At 40.5% G+C, this 15,766-nt stretch overlaps 7 protein-coding genes across 10 annotated transcripts; 4 read left to right on the top strand and 3 right to left on the bottom strand.

The window, feature by feature from the left end:
- The first annotated feature begins 281 nt into the window (after window positions 1-281).
- On the top strand, window positions 282-3,261 carry LOC117791118 (formin-like protein 14). Of its 2 annotated transcripts, XM_034630779.1 has the most exons (5): window positions 287-433; window positions 738-1,009; window positions 1,129-1,575; window positions 1,637-2,671; window positions 2,736-3,261. In XM_034630779.1, the coding sequence occupies exons 2-5, from the start codon at window positions 767-769 to the stop codon at window positions 2,904-2,906; spliced, it is 1,896 nt and encodes a 631-aa protein (XP_034486670.1). In that variant the 5' UTR covers window positions 287-433; window positions 738-766; the 3' UTR covers window positions 2,907-3,261. The 2 variants fall into 2 exon arrangements, with proteins under 2 accessions (XP_034486671.1, XP_034486670.1); XM_034630780.1 differs by lacking the exon at window positions 738-1,009 and having other exon boundaries at window positions 282-433.
- A 147-nt stretch (window positions 3,262-3,408) lies between these two features.
- LOC117791124 (flavin reductase (NADPH)) lies at window positions 3,409-4,424 on the top strand. The gene is made up of 2 exons (XM_034630789.1): window positions 3,409-3,617; window positions 3,677-4,424. The coding sequence occupies exons 1-2, from the start codon at window positions 3,545-3,547 to the stop codon at window positions 4,225-4,227; spliced, it is 624 nt and encodes a 207-aa protein (XP_034486680.1). The 5' UTR covers window positions 3,409-3,544; the 3' UTR covers window positions 4,228-4,424.
- Window positions 4,425-5,305: 881 nt separating this feature from the next.
- Window positions 5,306-7,974, bottom strand: LOC117791122 (N-alpha-acetyltransferase 80). 2 transcript variants are annotated; one of them, XM_034630786.1, is made up of 3 exons: window positions 7,578-7,974; window positions 6,464-6,569; window positions 5,306-6,380 (listed from the first exon to the last, which is right to left on the bottom strand). In XM_034630786.1, the coding sequence occupies exons 2-3, from the start codon at window positions 6,494-6,496 to the stop codon at window positions 5,877-5,879; spliced, it is 537 nt and encodes a 178-aa protein (XP_034486677.1). In that variant the 5' UTR covers window positions 6,497-6,569; window positions 7,578-7,974; the 3' UTR covers window positions 5,306-5,876. The 2 variants fall into 2 exon arrangements, with proteins under 2 accessions (XP_034486677.1, XP_034486676.1); XM_034630785.1 differs by lacking the exon at window positions 6,464-6,569 and having other exon boundaries at window positions 7,578-7,969.
- A 94-nt stretch (window positions 7,975-8,068) lies between these two features.
- LOC117791121 (mediator of RNA polymerase II transcription subunit 6) lies at window positions 8,069-9,555 on the top strand. The gene is made up of 4 exons (XM_034630784.1): window positions 8,069-8,721; window positions 8,780-8,954; window positions 9,016-9,121; window positions 9,178-9,555. Exons 1-4 carry the CDS (start codon window positions 8,531-8,533, stop codon window positions 9,477-9,479), a joined length of 774 nt encoding a protein of 257 aa, XP_034486675.1. The 5' UTR covers window positions 8,069-8,530; the 3' UTR covers window positions 9,480-9,555.
- Window positions 9,480-11,455, bottom strand: LOC117791119 (sal-like protein 1). Its single transcript, XM_034630781.1, has 3 exons — window positions 10,740-11,455; window positions 9,850-10,677; window positions 9,480-9,792 (listed from the first exon to the last, which is right to left on the bottom strand). Exons 1-3 carry the CDS (start codon window positions 11,290-11,292, stop codon window positions 9,572-9,574), a joined length of 1,602 nt encoding a protein of 533 aa, XP_034486672.1. The 5' UTR covers window positions 11,293-11,455; the 3' UTR covers window positions 9,480-9,571.
- Window positions 11,456-12,172: 717 nt separating this feature from the next.
- Window positions 12,173-14,157, top strand: LOC117791123 (synaptosomal-associated protein 25). 2 transcript variants are annotated; one of them, XM_034630787.1, is made up of 2 exons: window positions 12,173-12,370; window positions 12,431-14,157. In XM_034630787.1, exon 2 carries the CDS (start codon window positions 12,487-12,489, stop codon window positions 13,123-13,125), a length of 639 nt encoding a protein of 212 aa, XP_034486678.1. In that variant the 5' UTR covers window positions 12,173-12,370; window positions 12,431-12,486; the 3' UTR covers window positions 13,126-14,157. The 2 variants fall into 2 exon arrangements, with proteins under 2 accessions (XP_034486678.1, XP_034486679.1); XM_034630788.1 differs by having other exon boundaries at window positions 12,173-12,388.
- LOC117791120 (mannose-6-phosphate isomerase) lies at window positions 14,151-15,707 on the bottom strand. The gene is made up of 3 exons (XM_034630783.1): window positions 15,622-15,707; window positions 14,854-15,482; window positions 14,151-14,797 (listed from the first exon to the last, which is right to left on the bottom strand). Exons 2-3 carry the CDS (start codon window positions 15,428-15,430, stop codon window positions 14,184-14,186), a joined length of 1,191 nt encoding a protein of 396 aa, XP_034486674.1. The 5' UTR covers window positions 15,431-15,482; window positions 15,622-15,707; the 3' UTR covers window positions 14,151-14,183.
- Between the last annotated feature and the right edge of the window lie 59 nt (window positions 15,708-15,766).

Here is a 15,766-nt window from a genome sequence, read left to right as displayed (position 1 = left end):
TCATTTTATAGCCAGTTTGTGACTTTGGAACTTGGCTAAACTCATTCTAAATATATATAAATATCTTTCTATAGTTGCCCAAATAGTTAGACAATGCGCAATATATAATATTTATGCCTGCAGATAGATATATAGATAGTTTAAGCCAATTGTTTATATTTTCTTTTGGGCTCAAACTGTCGCCTCAGGTAAAGGTGATTACTGGCCCCTCGGTTATCAGTTATCAGTGTCGGCGTTTCCAGATAACAAGCTTCGCGAAATGAGTAAACGCGGTGACATACCACCTACGTTAATCAGTGCGTTACTTTAGCTCGGGTTGAACATCACGTTATACGCCCACAACTCCGCATCCACATTACGATCATTACAATTGGTCATCAAGTGAAGCTGCTGCAGGAGATTTGGTCAACGCTCCGTGGAACTGTTGCTCACGGTAATTGAATCTTGGATGTGATCAATGCTTTACTCTGTGTTGGCTCCACGGGCTATGCGTGTCTTTGTCTTTTGACGCAATGATTCATCAGCATTCAACGATAGAAATCCGTAAATTGATAGAAATACAAGTTGCGGCAACGCTTCTTATCGGCAAATTGCTACAAGATAATGCGCCAGCGTGGATACGTACGGATACGTACGCCGTACGGCTGTCCATGCATAGCCCTACGTTGTTTTGGCAGTAGTAGCTCTTTGATGGTAGCTCTATTAATCCAGTGCCCGCATACGTATCGCATTTTCAGGATGATTTCAGGGCTTCATCATCATCATCATGGATTTGGAAAGTGTCACGTACGCGTACATCTCCGAACCGGTTGAGTTTAGGCAACTGGAGGGCAGGGCCATCGATTTTCGGAAGACGTTCGATGTGCGGGGTCGCGGCACAGATGAAATGCTGCAGTTATATCTGCGCAAGGCACACCAGCCGGATGACGTTCAGGAGATGCCGGCGATGCAGCGGCGTGCCTATGTTTATGACATAATTAGAAGCAATAAAGCGCCTGGTTACTGGGTGGTAATTGCCAATCAAGCAAACATCAGCATTCACATGGATTAGTCATCATCACCATCATACAATCAGTGTGCATTTCAGTCGCAACTTAACCCGCAGCTTCTTTATCTGATTATTTGTAGCCACCCTGCATGCAGGTGAGCAGTGACGTCTTTTCCCAGCCACCACCCGCAGTTCTGCCTCCACCATCGACGAGATCCACTCCTGGAAGCGAACGCCGCCAACTAGCAGACGGATATAGCGTCAATATGAGCCACTCCTCATCGTCCCACAGTTTGAATAGCTTTGGTAGTGCACCGGGTGCTGTACCGGGTCCCAGTTTCGGCACCAGTGTGGTGGCTAGCAACAAGGGCTCCAAGTACGAGATAAGTGGACCCATCAACTTCCAGCATGTCTCTGGAGATGTCACAAGGGATCGCACGCGAAACGCCTTCGATTTAAGTGCTGGCGCCAATGACAATGTGTTGAAGAAATACATGAAGGAGCACGGTATAACCGAGGAGGACATTGCCGGCATGAAGCGCCAGGAGCTGATCACGAAGATTGTGCAATCCAACTTAACTTGGCTGGTAGGAAAGATTAAAAAAAAGTTAATTCACAATTTACGTAAATTACTTGAATACTTTACAGCCCAATAAGCAGCAGGAGGTGGAGAAACCCAAGACAAGTCCTATAACTCTTCAGTATGCCACCATATCAACTAACAACCAGATAACACCACCGCCTTCACCACCAACAACAGTAAGGCATCATCCTCCTCCTCCTCCGACCACTTCATTATCCAATTATGCATCGGTTACTTCACGATTTGTGGATATTTCTGACATGGAAATGCCAATGGTGCAGCCAGTTAGCAGACAGCAGGAAATTGGCACTGTGGTGCCAGTTCAATTGCAGCAGGCACAGCCAAACAGACCGAAAGTTCCGCCGCCTCCCTCTGCCGTCACTGCGTCCAATACACGACCCATAGAAGTGCGTCCTTTAAAGCCAAAGACTCCGAATGAAACATATGCTACAATTGCGCCACAGACACAGCGGAAGACGGCCACAATGAGAGTGCCACCACCAGCACCGCCCAAGCCATCAATAATTCCCAGCACAAATGGAACCACAGTGCAATATGCGCCGGTTAAACAGCCACCGCCTCCTCCTCCTGTAAAGATAACATCATTGCAGCAGCGAAATGAACCTGTTCACTTACAATATGAAGCTGTTCAGTCGCAATATGAGCCTGTTCAGTCGCGAAATGAACCAGTGCAGCCACGAAATGAACCAGTGCAGCAGCGAACTGAACATGTACCGAACCGATTCGCTTCCGTGCAGTCCCGAAATGAACCTGTTCAGATCCAAAATGAGCATGTTCCCAACCGATTCGCTCCTGTGCCAATTTCCCAAAAGCCAAAGGCTCCAGCTGTTAGCGCCAATGCTGCCATACCGCCGCCACCGCCACCTCCGCCAGTTATGGCAGCTCAAGCTGGAGCACCACCACCGCCGCCTCCACCGCCAACGGCAGGTAATGGTGCACCAATGCCACCACCTCCGCCCCCAGGTGGAGCCACTCTACCGTTGGCAATTAAAAAGTCTGAGAAACCAAAGCCAGCGGTCGCCGCGGGAGATGATCGCGACGCTTTCTTGCAAAGCATACGCAAGGGCGTACAATTAAAGGTAACAGCAATAATAATTCACTTGTATCATCGAGTTTCATTCTCATTTTTAAATACTGTTACAGAAAGTCGACCAGAAAGCCGCGACCATAAGTGGCATAAAACCGCGTGCTGAGAAGAAGCCAGCTACAACGGATTTCTTAAGCGAGCTGAAATTGGGCATTACCTTAAGGCGCGTAAAAAACCCGGCGGATAATCCTTTTTCCGCAGCGAACACGGATGAGTCGCAGGCGTAAATGTTGCGCGCGTAACTTTTGAAATTTCCGCTTAAGTGGGCAACGCTTCACTCTGTGAACTGAGCGACCACTTTTTTTTTAGTATTAAATCGATATTTTTATTAACATAACTTATGGCCACCCTGCAATGGAATTTGAAAATTGTAATATTTGAATTATTTACTTTATGTTGTACAACGCATTTATAACTTTTGTTCTTTTATTGCTCACTGATAAAAACATTAATTTTAATATGACAGAGATTAAAAATAGCAATGTATCACGGATATCGCTACTCATCCTAACATTTTTCATGACATTACCAATTACCAGTGAAATTTGTAAATAAATGTATTTGTAGAGGTCTGATAACTTATCTTTGTGATTAAAACTTTTAATTTTTCAAAGCTGGCGACGGTTATGAGCACTGTACACACCTATACGAATTTGTGCATGTGTGTGTAAGTCATAATCAGCTGGCCAACTCAGGTGGGTACAATCGGAGGCGGTAAAAAAAAAAACAACAATCATTTCTGACTTTGATTCGTACTCGAAACGTTTGGAGAAGCAATAGTGAAATTGCATTTTTGCATTTAAAGCGTTGTAAAATTATTCCCGTTCTTGTCAATTTGAGGTACTGATAACCAAATTGAAACATTATGCAACGGATTGCTGTTATTGGTGGAACCGGCATGACCGGTCAATGTGTTGTGGACTACGCATTGGAGAAGGGTAAATTAAACATTGCATTTGTTGGCTTTTTAAATTGATTTAGTACCTTTGCCTTGCAGGTCTTAAGGTGCGATTACTTTACCGCACTGAGCCCACAGTTCCAGAACGTTTCAAAAGCAAAGCTCAACTGGTTCAGGGCGATGCAACTAAATTGGAGGACGTTAAGAATCTGATTGAGGGTGATGGCGGCGTTGATGGCGTTTGTGTTATATTGGGCACACGTAATAAACTGGAAGCCACCACAGAGCTATCACGCGGCACCGAGAACGTCATCAAGGCCATGAAGGAAGCTAAACTCACGAAGTTCTCCATTGTCATGTCTTCGTTCCTTTTGCGTCCGCTTAAAGAAGTTCCCGCTGTATTCCACAAACTAAACGAGGAGCACAAACGCATGCTGGACTTGACGAAGGCTTCCGGTTTGGAATACATTGCAATTCTACCACCGCATATTGCCGATGAACCGGCCAGTGGTTATACTGTAGTCCATGATGAAGCACCGGGAAGATTGGTATCCAAAGACGATTTGGGCAAGTTTATTGTGGACTCCTTGGATCAGCCAGAGCATTATGGCAAAGTCTGTGGCATAGCCAAAAGTGCCAATGCCAATTAAGATATCCATTTAAATGTAAATGAACAGGAAAACGTACATCAAACTGTTGTCGGTTATTTTTTCAAAAACGTACAAATATCAATTAGATCCAAGCCTTTTACAGTTCAACTACCCAATTTATATAAATATACACACAAAGTGTGTAAACGTTCCATTTTTGATTCAATGAAAAGAGAATAAACAAATTTTAATTGCAATTACGTGCGGTATTAATTGGCAAACAAAATTGTGGAATGCATTCGATCAGACACCTGAAATTTTAAGCAATTAGCAGCTGTCGCGTAAGACGTCACAAAGGCATTTTAAAAATGTGCACCTGTAGAAATTTTACACAAACTACCAAAAAAAAAACATCTATGACTAGCTTCTTCCGCTTTAAAGCTCAATGCCAATAAATTCATTGAGCATAAAGCAAAGTGACCAGAGAGAACAGTGTGCATACGAAATAGTGAATATATACACTATGTCAAGTAACTGATTTGACAAAAAATTTGATTGCATATTTGATTTTTAAGTTTTTAGAATAGTTAAACACTATTTATCTTATAATTTCTGTTCTAACCTACAATAAAATTCACAATATTAAAGTACACATAAATGTTATTATCTATTATCAAAATAAAATCATGTCAGAGTTATATATTTAAAAAAAAGAACCAAATACGTCACATACTGTATTTTAAATAACAAAAAATAGTCAACTTATACAAGTATAAGAGCCAACGACTTATTAGAAAGATTACATTCTATATGTGCTGCTTATATCGAATGTATACTGTATTCACACACATGCATATTCTGCCTGATAAACAAATGCCTTGCATGTGTGCGCTTGGTTTATTTTTGTAAAAATCAAACTTTTAGAAGCTTTTGCTGTGTGGCGCTCGTTGGGCAGCCTGTGGAAAGTCATCGTGCCCCTTCCCATCCCGCTTGTTGTCAGATGCAGCTGTAATAAAAATAACATTACCGGGCACATCAATTTCTTGGCATGTCGTAGCACCGTGAACTTGAACTTGTCATAGATTTTTCAGACGAATGTTTCCGTAACGTCTTCCGTCATAAAACATAAACAATGGGGTTTAACATATTTATGTATCTACATAATTAATACAATTTATTGCCTTTCGTTTGTTGCCTTAATGCTACGGTTTCATCTCGATATGTAAATCTATGCTACGCTTTTCTTTTGAATTGGAAGATAATTGAGCTATCATATGTATAATATGTTTGTAGGTAGATATTGTCTAGTAAGCATACGAGCAAAACCACAATAAATCATACGAATATGAAATTTAAATTAACAATAATAATTAATAATTAAATTAACAATTAATATATGTATGCTATAGGTCTGTTTATAGCATTGTCGGTACATGTGCTTAAAGGTGTATCTAAAGCATTTTCCGAAAATGTAACAAAAAATACATGCGGAAAGTAATATTTAAAAATCAACACGAGCGTAATATGAATGTTTGTTTGTGTAATCTTAATGGAATCAGAAGTAAACGCTCAAAGGATAAACCTGTTACGGCAGTAAAAGTTATTCAGATGTTAGAGCCTCGAGCGTTTACCCAATTTGACTAGTTTAACTGACACGATCAAGAAGCTAGTGTTTAAGCGAACACTACTACTACTACTGGTGCTGACGTCTATAAGACCTTCTTCATGTATTTCTTATTACGACTGTGTAAACTGGGAAGCTCACAGTGACGCGGTCCATACATGGAAATTGGTTGGCAGTATTCATAGCCAATGCGTTCGTAAAAGCCATCCTGATCGATGGTCGATAGATAAATGGTATTTAAATCGAGCACTACACGGCAATAGTCCTCGGCAAACTTCATGATCAGTTTGCCAAATCCCTGGCCGCGATAGCTCTTGTCCACAACAACAGACTCGACGAAACATGCCTTCTTCTTGGCCGTTATGGGGCTGAGCTTCAGGTGTGCAATCACGCGGCACATGCCCTCCGTGGTCAGAACCAGACTACAGGGCAGTGAGTCGCATGATGCTTCGAGGGAGCGCATGCGCGCAGTTTCGGAACGTGGCCATTCCGAGTTGATGAGCGCGCATGTATCCTTCATTAGCTCTGGAAAATTGTGTATAGGCACGACATTGAACGGACTGCCGGAAACATTGAACGGTGGAAGCCCCTGTAAATAGATAAAACCAAGTTAGAAAAGCGAAAATATCGCAATTATAAAATATCTATTTCTCAAGGCGCGTTTTCAGCTACCTCATAGTACGGCTCCGGTTTAATATAGCGCATATCGTTTTAACTGACAAACTAACTGGGCCGACTGTCGTTCTGCCAGCATCGGGCTAAGAAAGTATCTCAAAATCTATAAGAAAACAGAATAGATTCTATTCGTATCGTTTCAATGCGAAGCGAAATTTTGAAACAACTTGTGATAACAATTATGTTTTATTTACATAGGAACAATAATGATATTAAGACAAACACACATATGGGGAGAGCACCCAACACAACATGCCAATAAAACATTATTAAGAATTAATTTAAAAGCGGAGTTTTGGCTTAATTTTAAAGCAAGGCTGAAGAGATTTTAAAAACATTAAACTTCCGGATTTTACAATAACATTGTGAACAAAAAAAAAAAATATTCATAAAAAATAACTAAAGATAATTTTCAATACAAATCAAAGAGGAGGTTGGTAAGGATAACGTTAGGGAATTTTTAGGAATTTTCAGCAAAATTCTAAATGGATTCCCTAACGTGAGGAAACAGCTAAGAAATGCTTGGGAAATTTCCTAAGAACTCACAATGTTCCTTAAGGATTCCTTGTTAACTAGAAAGCATTTCCTTAAGATTCTTCAAAAATGCATCATAAAATATATCAGACCTGCAGCTTTGATTAAAAGTGAATCCCAAAAATAATTTTTCTGGGCAAAATGATATAAAAATACACATTTAAACGTTACCAATGGTATATATAAATATATAGTCTTAGTGCCTGAATTTGTCGGCCTGTGTAGGCGTAAAGTCTTAGATAATATTTACACAGATAAACAATCCCGCAGTTGTATGCGAATAATTCTGTCCATGAAAATCAAGGTGAGGCATAAAAAAGAACATTTTTTCTAAACACTAACGAGACTTATGCGACCTTGACTGGCCAAATGACCACAAATATATACACTCAACAATATATTATACATATGTATGGATAACATAGTTATGATTAAATCGAATGACACATTTCAAGTAAATAAATATAAACAATAAAACAATAGTTGTATGCGCTTGTTGGAAACCGTATGCGCACACTTAAACAAATATTAATTGTTCAACAATGCGTAATAATTATTGATTTTCCTGAGGCTTTACCATTGTGAGCAATCGTTGCTCTGTTTGTTGTTGAATATTCTCACGAGCGCCACGGCGAAATGTACAAAGCGAACTGATATAGTTCCCAATACTGACGATCCAAAAAATGGGCCAAGTTCCGCTGACCGAGCAAATGTTTAATATACAAATTGATGTTGATGATAATTCTTTATGTATGTATGTATTTGTATTTGTGGCGGCAGCGGCAGCGGCAACAACTGCGTACGCTTCGTTGAACTTGCACATAAGATTTGTATGCCTTGATATGTATGCTAGCGCCGATTCGATGCTTTATTTTAACATGAATTTAATTTGAAACACGTCCGTTACGTTTTATTTTATTTTTAAACATTTTGTTTAATTTTTCATGTGTGGAGCGCTGTTTGCGTGCTGCCACCTTGCTTTGAAAACAGTCGCTGTGCCAACTCTGCGCCAAAAATGTATCGGCCAACCGCCACAAATGTATCGGTCAAATTAAAATATATCGAAATTTATAAACAAAATAAAAATAACAAAAAAAATTGTCTAGTTGCACATCTCGCAGCTACATTGGTGAAGTACATACAAAATTCACACATACTAAAATTAACAGTTTAACGGAACGGGAACTTACAGAACTATTAACGTAGAGTTAGTTATCAAAAGGAGCTGCAAATGAATTCTCCTGTTCGCGACACTGAAATATATATTACACAACATATAAATCAAATAAAGACATATCGAAGAATTGCAGCATCTTAAAATTGGCAGCGTGCAGTCTATAAATAGTTTGTAAACAAATTGAGAAAGAGGAAAAACGCGCGATCATGCAAATAGCGGCCAGGCATTGACACTGACCCACTGTTTGATTTGAAATTGTTGGCTGTCACCGGCTGACTCAAATAATTGTTGAACAATTGCCATCAAAAACCAATCAATTAATCAATCAAGAACCGCGTGCAGCTGCCTTGACCATGGCGAACCGACAAATGCCACCAGCTCCAGAGAATCATCTGCGTCTGTCCTGGCATGATACCCAGATGATGGCCTCCCTCAGTCCACAGACCGTAATGGACTACTTTTGCCGCAAGAGCAATCCCTTCTATGACCACTTGTGCAACAATGAGACCATTCGGATGCAGCGCTTGGGAGTTGAGCACTTGCAGTAAGATGATACACATCGCAATCCAACAAATTTCACTAATCTGTGTACTTTATTGTAGTAACATGATGGGACTCGAATATATACTACTTCATGTCGCCGAGCCGATTCTATACGTCATACGGAAACAGCATCGACACAATCCCTCGGAAGCGACGCCAATTGCCGATTACTATATCATTGGAGGAACTGTATACAAAGCGCCTGATCTGGGGAATGTAATAAACGCGCGTATTGTGAGTAAATGATTTAAAAGACCCTGTCACAGTCGGACTCACTAATTAGATTCACTTACAGCTCAACACGGTTGTAAATCTACAGTCTGCATTTGAGGAAACCAGCAGTTATGCCCGCTATCATCCAAACAAAGGATACACGTGGGATTTCTCGTCCAACAAAGTTTGTAAGTATCCATTTTACAATTGATAAGACTCAGACCTCTAACGCTTTCACATATAGTGTCGGACAAATCAAAGTCTGATAAAAAGGATGCGAATGCTGGAAAGGATGACAACAGTGGGACACTGTTCCAAAAACAAAGAGTCGATATGCTGCTGGCTGAGTTACTAAGAAAATTTCCACCGCCCATACCGCCAATGCTTCAAAATCTGCAACAACCTCTGCAGCCTGGACAGTTGCCAACCACAACGGGTCCGGATGGTGCGGCAACCAATTCGGCAGAGAATCATGCCACTGGGCCGCTGGATATTGCAACGGAAAGCATTGATATGAAGCCGCCGCCTGAGAAAAAGTCAAAGTGATTGGCTTTACAGTTTAATCGTATATTTGATTTGGACTGGTGGTTATAAGAATAAGCATTAAATTCAACACAACTTAGCCTAAAGTATTTGATTTAATCTTGAGCACTCGGTGCATTAGCTGTTTCCTGCTTTTGACTTTTCGAATGCATCGTGAGACAGTGGGTGGTATAGTCAATTATGCTCTTAAATGACTGCCCACAGCTGTGGCAGGGCACCGTCTTGGTAGGCGTACGATAAACGCCAGCATGGGCCACCTTTTTGGGCACCTTGCTCATCGACGGCGGCGCCATTTTGACGGCTCTTGGAGTTGCAGCTGAAAAAGCGGAATATGAAACAATGCTTATTCTTTGCGTCTTTGGCTTAAACGTACCCAGGGATTCTGATTCTGGTGCAGTCACTGGCACTGTGCTTTCCCGCGGCTTAAGAGTGGCTCCACTAACAGCTGGCGAGCTGACAACTAATTTCGGCAGCTGTGCTTTCTTCACGTGATTGAGCTCCGTGTATTGAAGCTTACGCTTTTCGGCTGGCGGAATCTTGTCACAATTCTGCATGAGATGTATGTGTAGAGCACGTTCCAAGGCAAATTTCTTGTCACAAAACTTGCAGACACCCGGCTTCTTCATGTCCATGTGTTTACGCATATGTAAATCGAGATGATTCTTAACGCGAAAGCTGGCGCTGCACAGTTGACATTTGAACTTGACCACATCAGCCACAGGTTTGGGTTCAAATTTGATAGCTGATGCTTTTACAGCCGAAGATGTTTGCATGGTCTGTGCGCTGATGCTGCAGCTACTCTCAGTGGAACGCATCAGTGTGGATCGGCGATAGCCTAAACCTCCAATGAGGCTTGGCTTAGCGGTAGGTAGGAAACTGCGGCGTGCACTGGGATTGGATGTAGCCAGCTTACGGGCTGGACTATTTAGTGTGGTCTTTACAACGATCGACATGCGCTGCTTGAAGGTCTGTCCACTGGATGTGGGCAAGAAGGAGCGACGTGGTCGTGGCAAGGCAACTGTCGGCAGCTTCGGCAATTGTTTCTGTTGCTCCTTGGGCTTCATTTTAACTTCAGTTAGCTTCAAGGCTTTGTTGATTAGCTCAGAAACTTCGTTTACCATGTTAACAACCTCTGATTCCTTTTTGTCCTGCACTACTGCAACTGGCGATGTCACCGTCATTGAAGGCTCTTCATTTGAGACTGAAAACAATACCCATGATTTTTTTTTAATGAAAAAGATTATAAATTAAAATAAGACTCACCTTCGGTTATGTTTTCTAGCAAGACATCGGCGCTTAATGGATAAATATTATTAGTCTTGTTGTTGCTCTCTTGAACTGAAATATCATTGAGTGTGTTGATCTTCACTGTTGATGCGGTTCCATCAATGGTTGATGACAACGTAGTGTTTTCTGCATCTGGTTGAGTGTTCTCCTTATTATTGGCGTCAATAACTGAAAGATCCTGACGCCCGTCTGTTAATGTTTTATTTTTTGTGGGCGTCGAGCAGAGTGCATTGTGTTTGTTCAGGAGACTCTGGTCAAAGGGACGCAAGGGTGACTGCTCTCTAGTACTTTCATTTTGAATAAGAGACTTTAACACTGTCTTTTTCTCTATAATCATCTTCTCCCCCAGTGTCTCATCCAGGTGTTGTCCCACATCCATGCTTTGTTGCATCTCCAAGTACTGGCTGGTCTGGCTTGCCATCACTGATTGCCATTTGCTGGCGAGCGTGTCATCTGCATCGGTGTCAAAGGACAAATACATGCTAATGCTGTCCTCGCTGTGCGCAATCGAGCGGCGCGAATTCTCCATTGTGTTTACGTTGTTTTTAACAATTTATTCAATTCTTTCAGTTGCTATTCAATTCGAAATCGTCAAAATTTATCTTAATAGCAAAAATTTACACACTAACGACGATCACCGACGCTCGACCTTGGCTGTACCAACAAGCGTTAATATTTCAAATGTTATTTTTCAACACTAAACGCGCCATTCAATTCCGAACGGCGTTGTTTATTAAATTGCAGCTTCGCAGTAGTAGAAGTACAAAATTTTTAGTAACTAGACTTTTTGTTAAATTTTTTCTTTCGAATTATTCTAGTCGTAGGATTATGCTATTATAATATATTTTAATTTAAAAGCTTGCTATGAAAAAATGTTTTACTTTTCCGGCCTGTTTCGGACAAATTGTGATCTTAAGCCGAAGGCTGCCACCCAGTAAAAATATCCGATCTGGTTCGATCTTTTTTAATGTAAATGTACCTTTTTTAAATCTACTAAGAAATGAGGTGCCAACTTGTTTCTTTGTTTGTAAAAAGTTGGAAACAGTGCAGAAACGTATATTTTCCTATTCCAGCACTGATAAAAATTAAAAATTTAACAATGCAAAACTTAATAAAAATTAATAAATTTGATGAAAATTTAAAATTCGAAATTAGATAAAATTAAGGTAAACATTTTAATGTAGGTTTGAGGTTCGTCAGCGATCGGGGAGAGAAGTTAGAAATAACAAAAATTCTGCAACATCTAATAAATTCTAGCTAAATAATAAAAAAATTTGAAAAAAGGTACAACAATTCCGAATATCTTTTTTTCTGTGGTTTATCTATTTTGTTTTTGGATAAGAAATCTAGCCAGATCGCAAATTATTACTGAATGGGCAACCCTCTGGCTCAACGACAAACAGCTGGCATCACTGACTCTATTTGTATATACACAATTGGTTTTATTAGTTAGTGTTGTAGACTTGCCAAAAGTATTGTACAAATAAATATTTTAATTAACTTTCGAAATCGGAATATTAAATTCAGGTTCCTGCAAAGTGCAAGCAAAACGAGCTTAAAATAACGATAACTTGCATCATCACAAACAAGTGGCGTCAGCAGTGATTGTGAGTCATTTGCCAACAATTTTTCCCAGACTCGCTAATAAATTCGCAACCACTTGCTAGTCATCATCACCAGTAACAATAAGTAAGGTCATAACCGCAAACTCAATAGTCACGCTATGTCTGCCGCTGTGGATAATGAGCCGCGCACGGAGCTGCAGGAGTTGCAGCTCAAATCTGCTCAAGTTGCCGATGAATCATTGGAGAGCACGCGTCGCATGCTGCACCTGATGGATGAATCTAAGGAGGCTGGAATACGTACACTGGTTGCCTTGGATGATCAGGGTGAGCAATTGGATCGCATTGAGGAGGGCATGGATCGCATTAATGCTGATATGCGAGAGGCCGAAAAGAATCTCAGTGGCATGGAGAAATGTTGCGGTGTCTGTGTGCTGCCCTGGAAGAAGGTCAACATCAAGGACGATAGCGACAATGCCTGGAAGGCCAATGATGATGGCAAAATTGTGGCAAGTCAGCCACAGCGAGTGATTGATGAGCGCGAACGTGGTGGCATGGGTGCACCACCGCAATCCGGTTATGTGGCACGAATCACAAACGATGCACGCGAGGATGAGATGGATGAGAATTTGGGGCAAGTGAACTCAATGCTGGGTAACTTGCGTAACATGGCACTGGACATGGGATCCGAATTGGAGAATCAAAACAAACAAGTTGATCGCATTAATGCCAAAGGTGATGCCAACAATGTTCGCATGGATGGTGTTAACAAGCGCGCAAATAGTTTGCTCAAGAGCTAAGCAGCTGAAATATTAATAATGAAAACTCAAAACGATAACGATAAGGTTAAAGCACAGCTCCCTCGCTTCCGTTGAACCCCCTACCTCCATCCCTTCCAACAGATAAACCAGCAACCTCCTACTATCTCACTCTAACCTTAACTTTCACCAGTAGCAACAGCAGCAGCAGCAACAACAAAAGCGACAAAATCAACAATTATCTACGTACTGGGAACAAATGTTGTGGGCACAAAAGTTACTACCGGTAGCAGCTCTATTAGTTGCTTATAAAACTTTTATATTAAACGTATACACAAACTTCTTACAAAGCAAACTAATATCGACTAATGCAACTAACCCATCAAAATATGTTACATATATTTATATTTACCGTCTAACTAACTAACTATCTAAAGGTAGAAAAAAACACAAAATTTTATAATGAGATTTTCGTATTGATGTACTCATGTTTTTGGTACAAACTTTTTGAGGCTTTTACGACCTTTATGAATCAAACTAAACAGAACTTTGTATTTGTATGTAGTTCTTATGAAAAAATATTTACAACCTGAACAATAACCCGAGGTGAGGCATTTATAAGAAGGAGGAACATTAGCGATGATCCGGATTGATTAAAAAATTTAAGGGTAGTGTCATATTCGTAGCCAATTGTTGTGCATTCTTTGTGTGCACAAGTTTGTTAATACTATACAAATTATATACATATACTCCCCTTATATTGAATAACATACACATATATACTATATATACGACGGGAACCAAATTAAAAACCCAGTTTTTCATTAGATTAAGTAAATAAAGCGAGTTGTGTTAATTTATCTGCAATAATCCCAAATTGTTTGTACACATACACAATTTTATTGAAATTGAAAAATAATATATGTTTATTGCATATTACCACTTATGTATATTGAATAGATATGTAAACCTTCGTATTAACTGCTTATAATAGTTATTATTGCCACTTTAGTTTCTATTCTAGCTGTTATCAATTGCAACTATTATAACTGAAATGAAATTAATTCACCACCATGAGAAAAGTTTTGTTTTATTCTTTTCTAAGCCTTTCTGAAATAATTATAAGTAGCAATGTAAGCTGTGAAATCTTCGCCACAATCTTCAGCATGTAGAAATTCAATTTCCGGTGCAGCTTCGACTGGAATGTAAACGATGCTTCCGCGGGACAAAGCTATTTCCTTGGGACCCTGATTGGTTTTCAGTTTCAGAATACGTGAGCCCGTCAATGTCAGGAGAATAGATCCATATGCCTGTATCTGAAGCTTGTATGAATCCACGATGTGCTTTATGTTCACATGCATAACAGCAAAGTCATCAACAGGTGGGACAAACACCTGTACTGTGTCATCGATACGAAACGGCATAAAGAGCTTAGAGTGTGGGGCTGATCCATCGAATATCACGGAGGAAACAAGCTGTTCAACATCCTTGTATTTGGGTGTGAGTCCGGCTCGAATCACATTATCGGAACAGGCCATGCACTCGACACATTCGCCATCCAAATAAGCGTGAATCTCATTGGCACCCAAGTAGATAGCCTGACCAGGCTGTAGACGCACCAAATTCAAAAAGAATAGACATAATGTGCCCACGTCATCAGGAAAGTCCTGGTTAATTTTGTTAAATATATCCAGCAATTCATTGCGCTTCAGCTCTAAAATCCAACTTAAATGATTAATTGAGAAAAGGATTAAGAATGATTGCTCTCACCTGTTTTATAGTTCTTGGCGATATCTTTAATGCACTTGGCAATGTCCTTTTCATCGGCTTTCATCATGATCTCATAACAATTCTTTAATGCCTCCGAGTTTCGCTTTTCATGCAGTTCCATTACCGCCTCCTGACCAATAAGCTTCGTTAGAGGCTGGAACTCATCGATATAATCAACGATATCATCGACTGGTTGGAATCCAACCAAAGCTAAGAAAGGCGTTATGGCTATGCTAAGCTCCGGCTTATGATTATCATCTTTGTAGATCTCTGGACGCTCCTTGTGCAGACGCTCTGCCTCGCATTTATTGGGATGCACCTGTATGCTGAGTGCCTTCCTTATGCTGAGCACCTTGAAAAGATATGGCAGGTCTTTCTTTAGCACACGATCAAGGGTTTCGCCCGTCTCCTTGACAATGGAAACTCCACAGAAATGGGTTCCCATCCACATTTCAGCGTAGGTTTCCTCATCATTCAGCACAAAGTCAGGATCGTTGGCCATTGCCAATTGGGCAACCGCTGAATTAATTCCTTGCTTGCCCCAATCATAGGTCTTAACCCAGCCAGTAAGCTCCATTTTAAAAGGGTTTTGCGGACAAAAATTTTTCTTGCTCAACTCTGAGGTCAACCTGAAGGTGATAAGGAAACATATGATTGCAATAATATTATGGGTGGGTGGAATGCACCACCCGATTATTTGCTGCTTCGATAGCAGTTACAGTCGTGCAGATGATAAGAGTAATTGTATCGAAAACAATTGTTACGTACTTAGCCACGTCCCCACATTACTAATAATTTCGAGTAAATTAACTTTTGTTCCCACAAATATTTGAATATATGTAAATATGTTTTAAAAATATCAGACAGTGTGACCGCCAGTGCTGCCAACTTGTTAGAACAGTCATGTCGCAAA

The sequence above is a fragment of the Drosophila innubila genome, assembly GCF_004354385.1.
Source record: "Drosophila innubila isolate TH190305 chromosome 3R unlocalized genomic scaffold, UK_Dinn_1.0 2_E_3R, whole genome shotgun sequence".
Classification (NCBI taxonomy): Eukaryota; Metazoa; Arthropoda; class Insecta; order Diptera; family Drosophilidae; genus Drosophila; species Drosophila innubila.
Note: the sequence above shows the minus strand (reverse complement) of the source record. Positions and strands in the feature narration are given on the sequence as shown.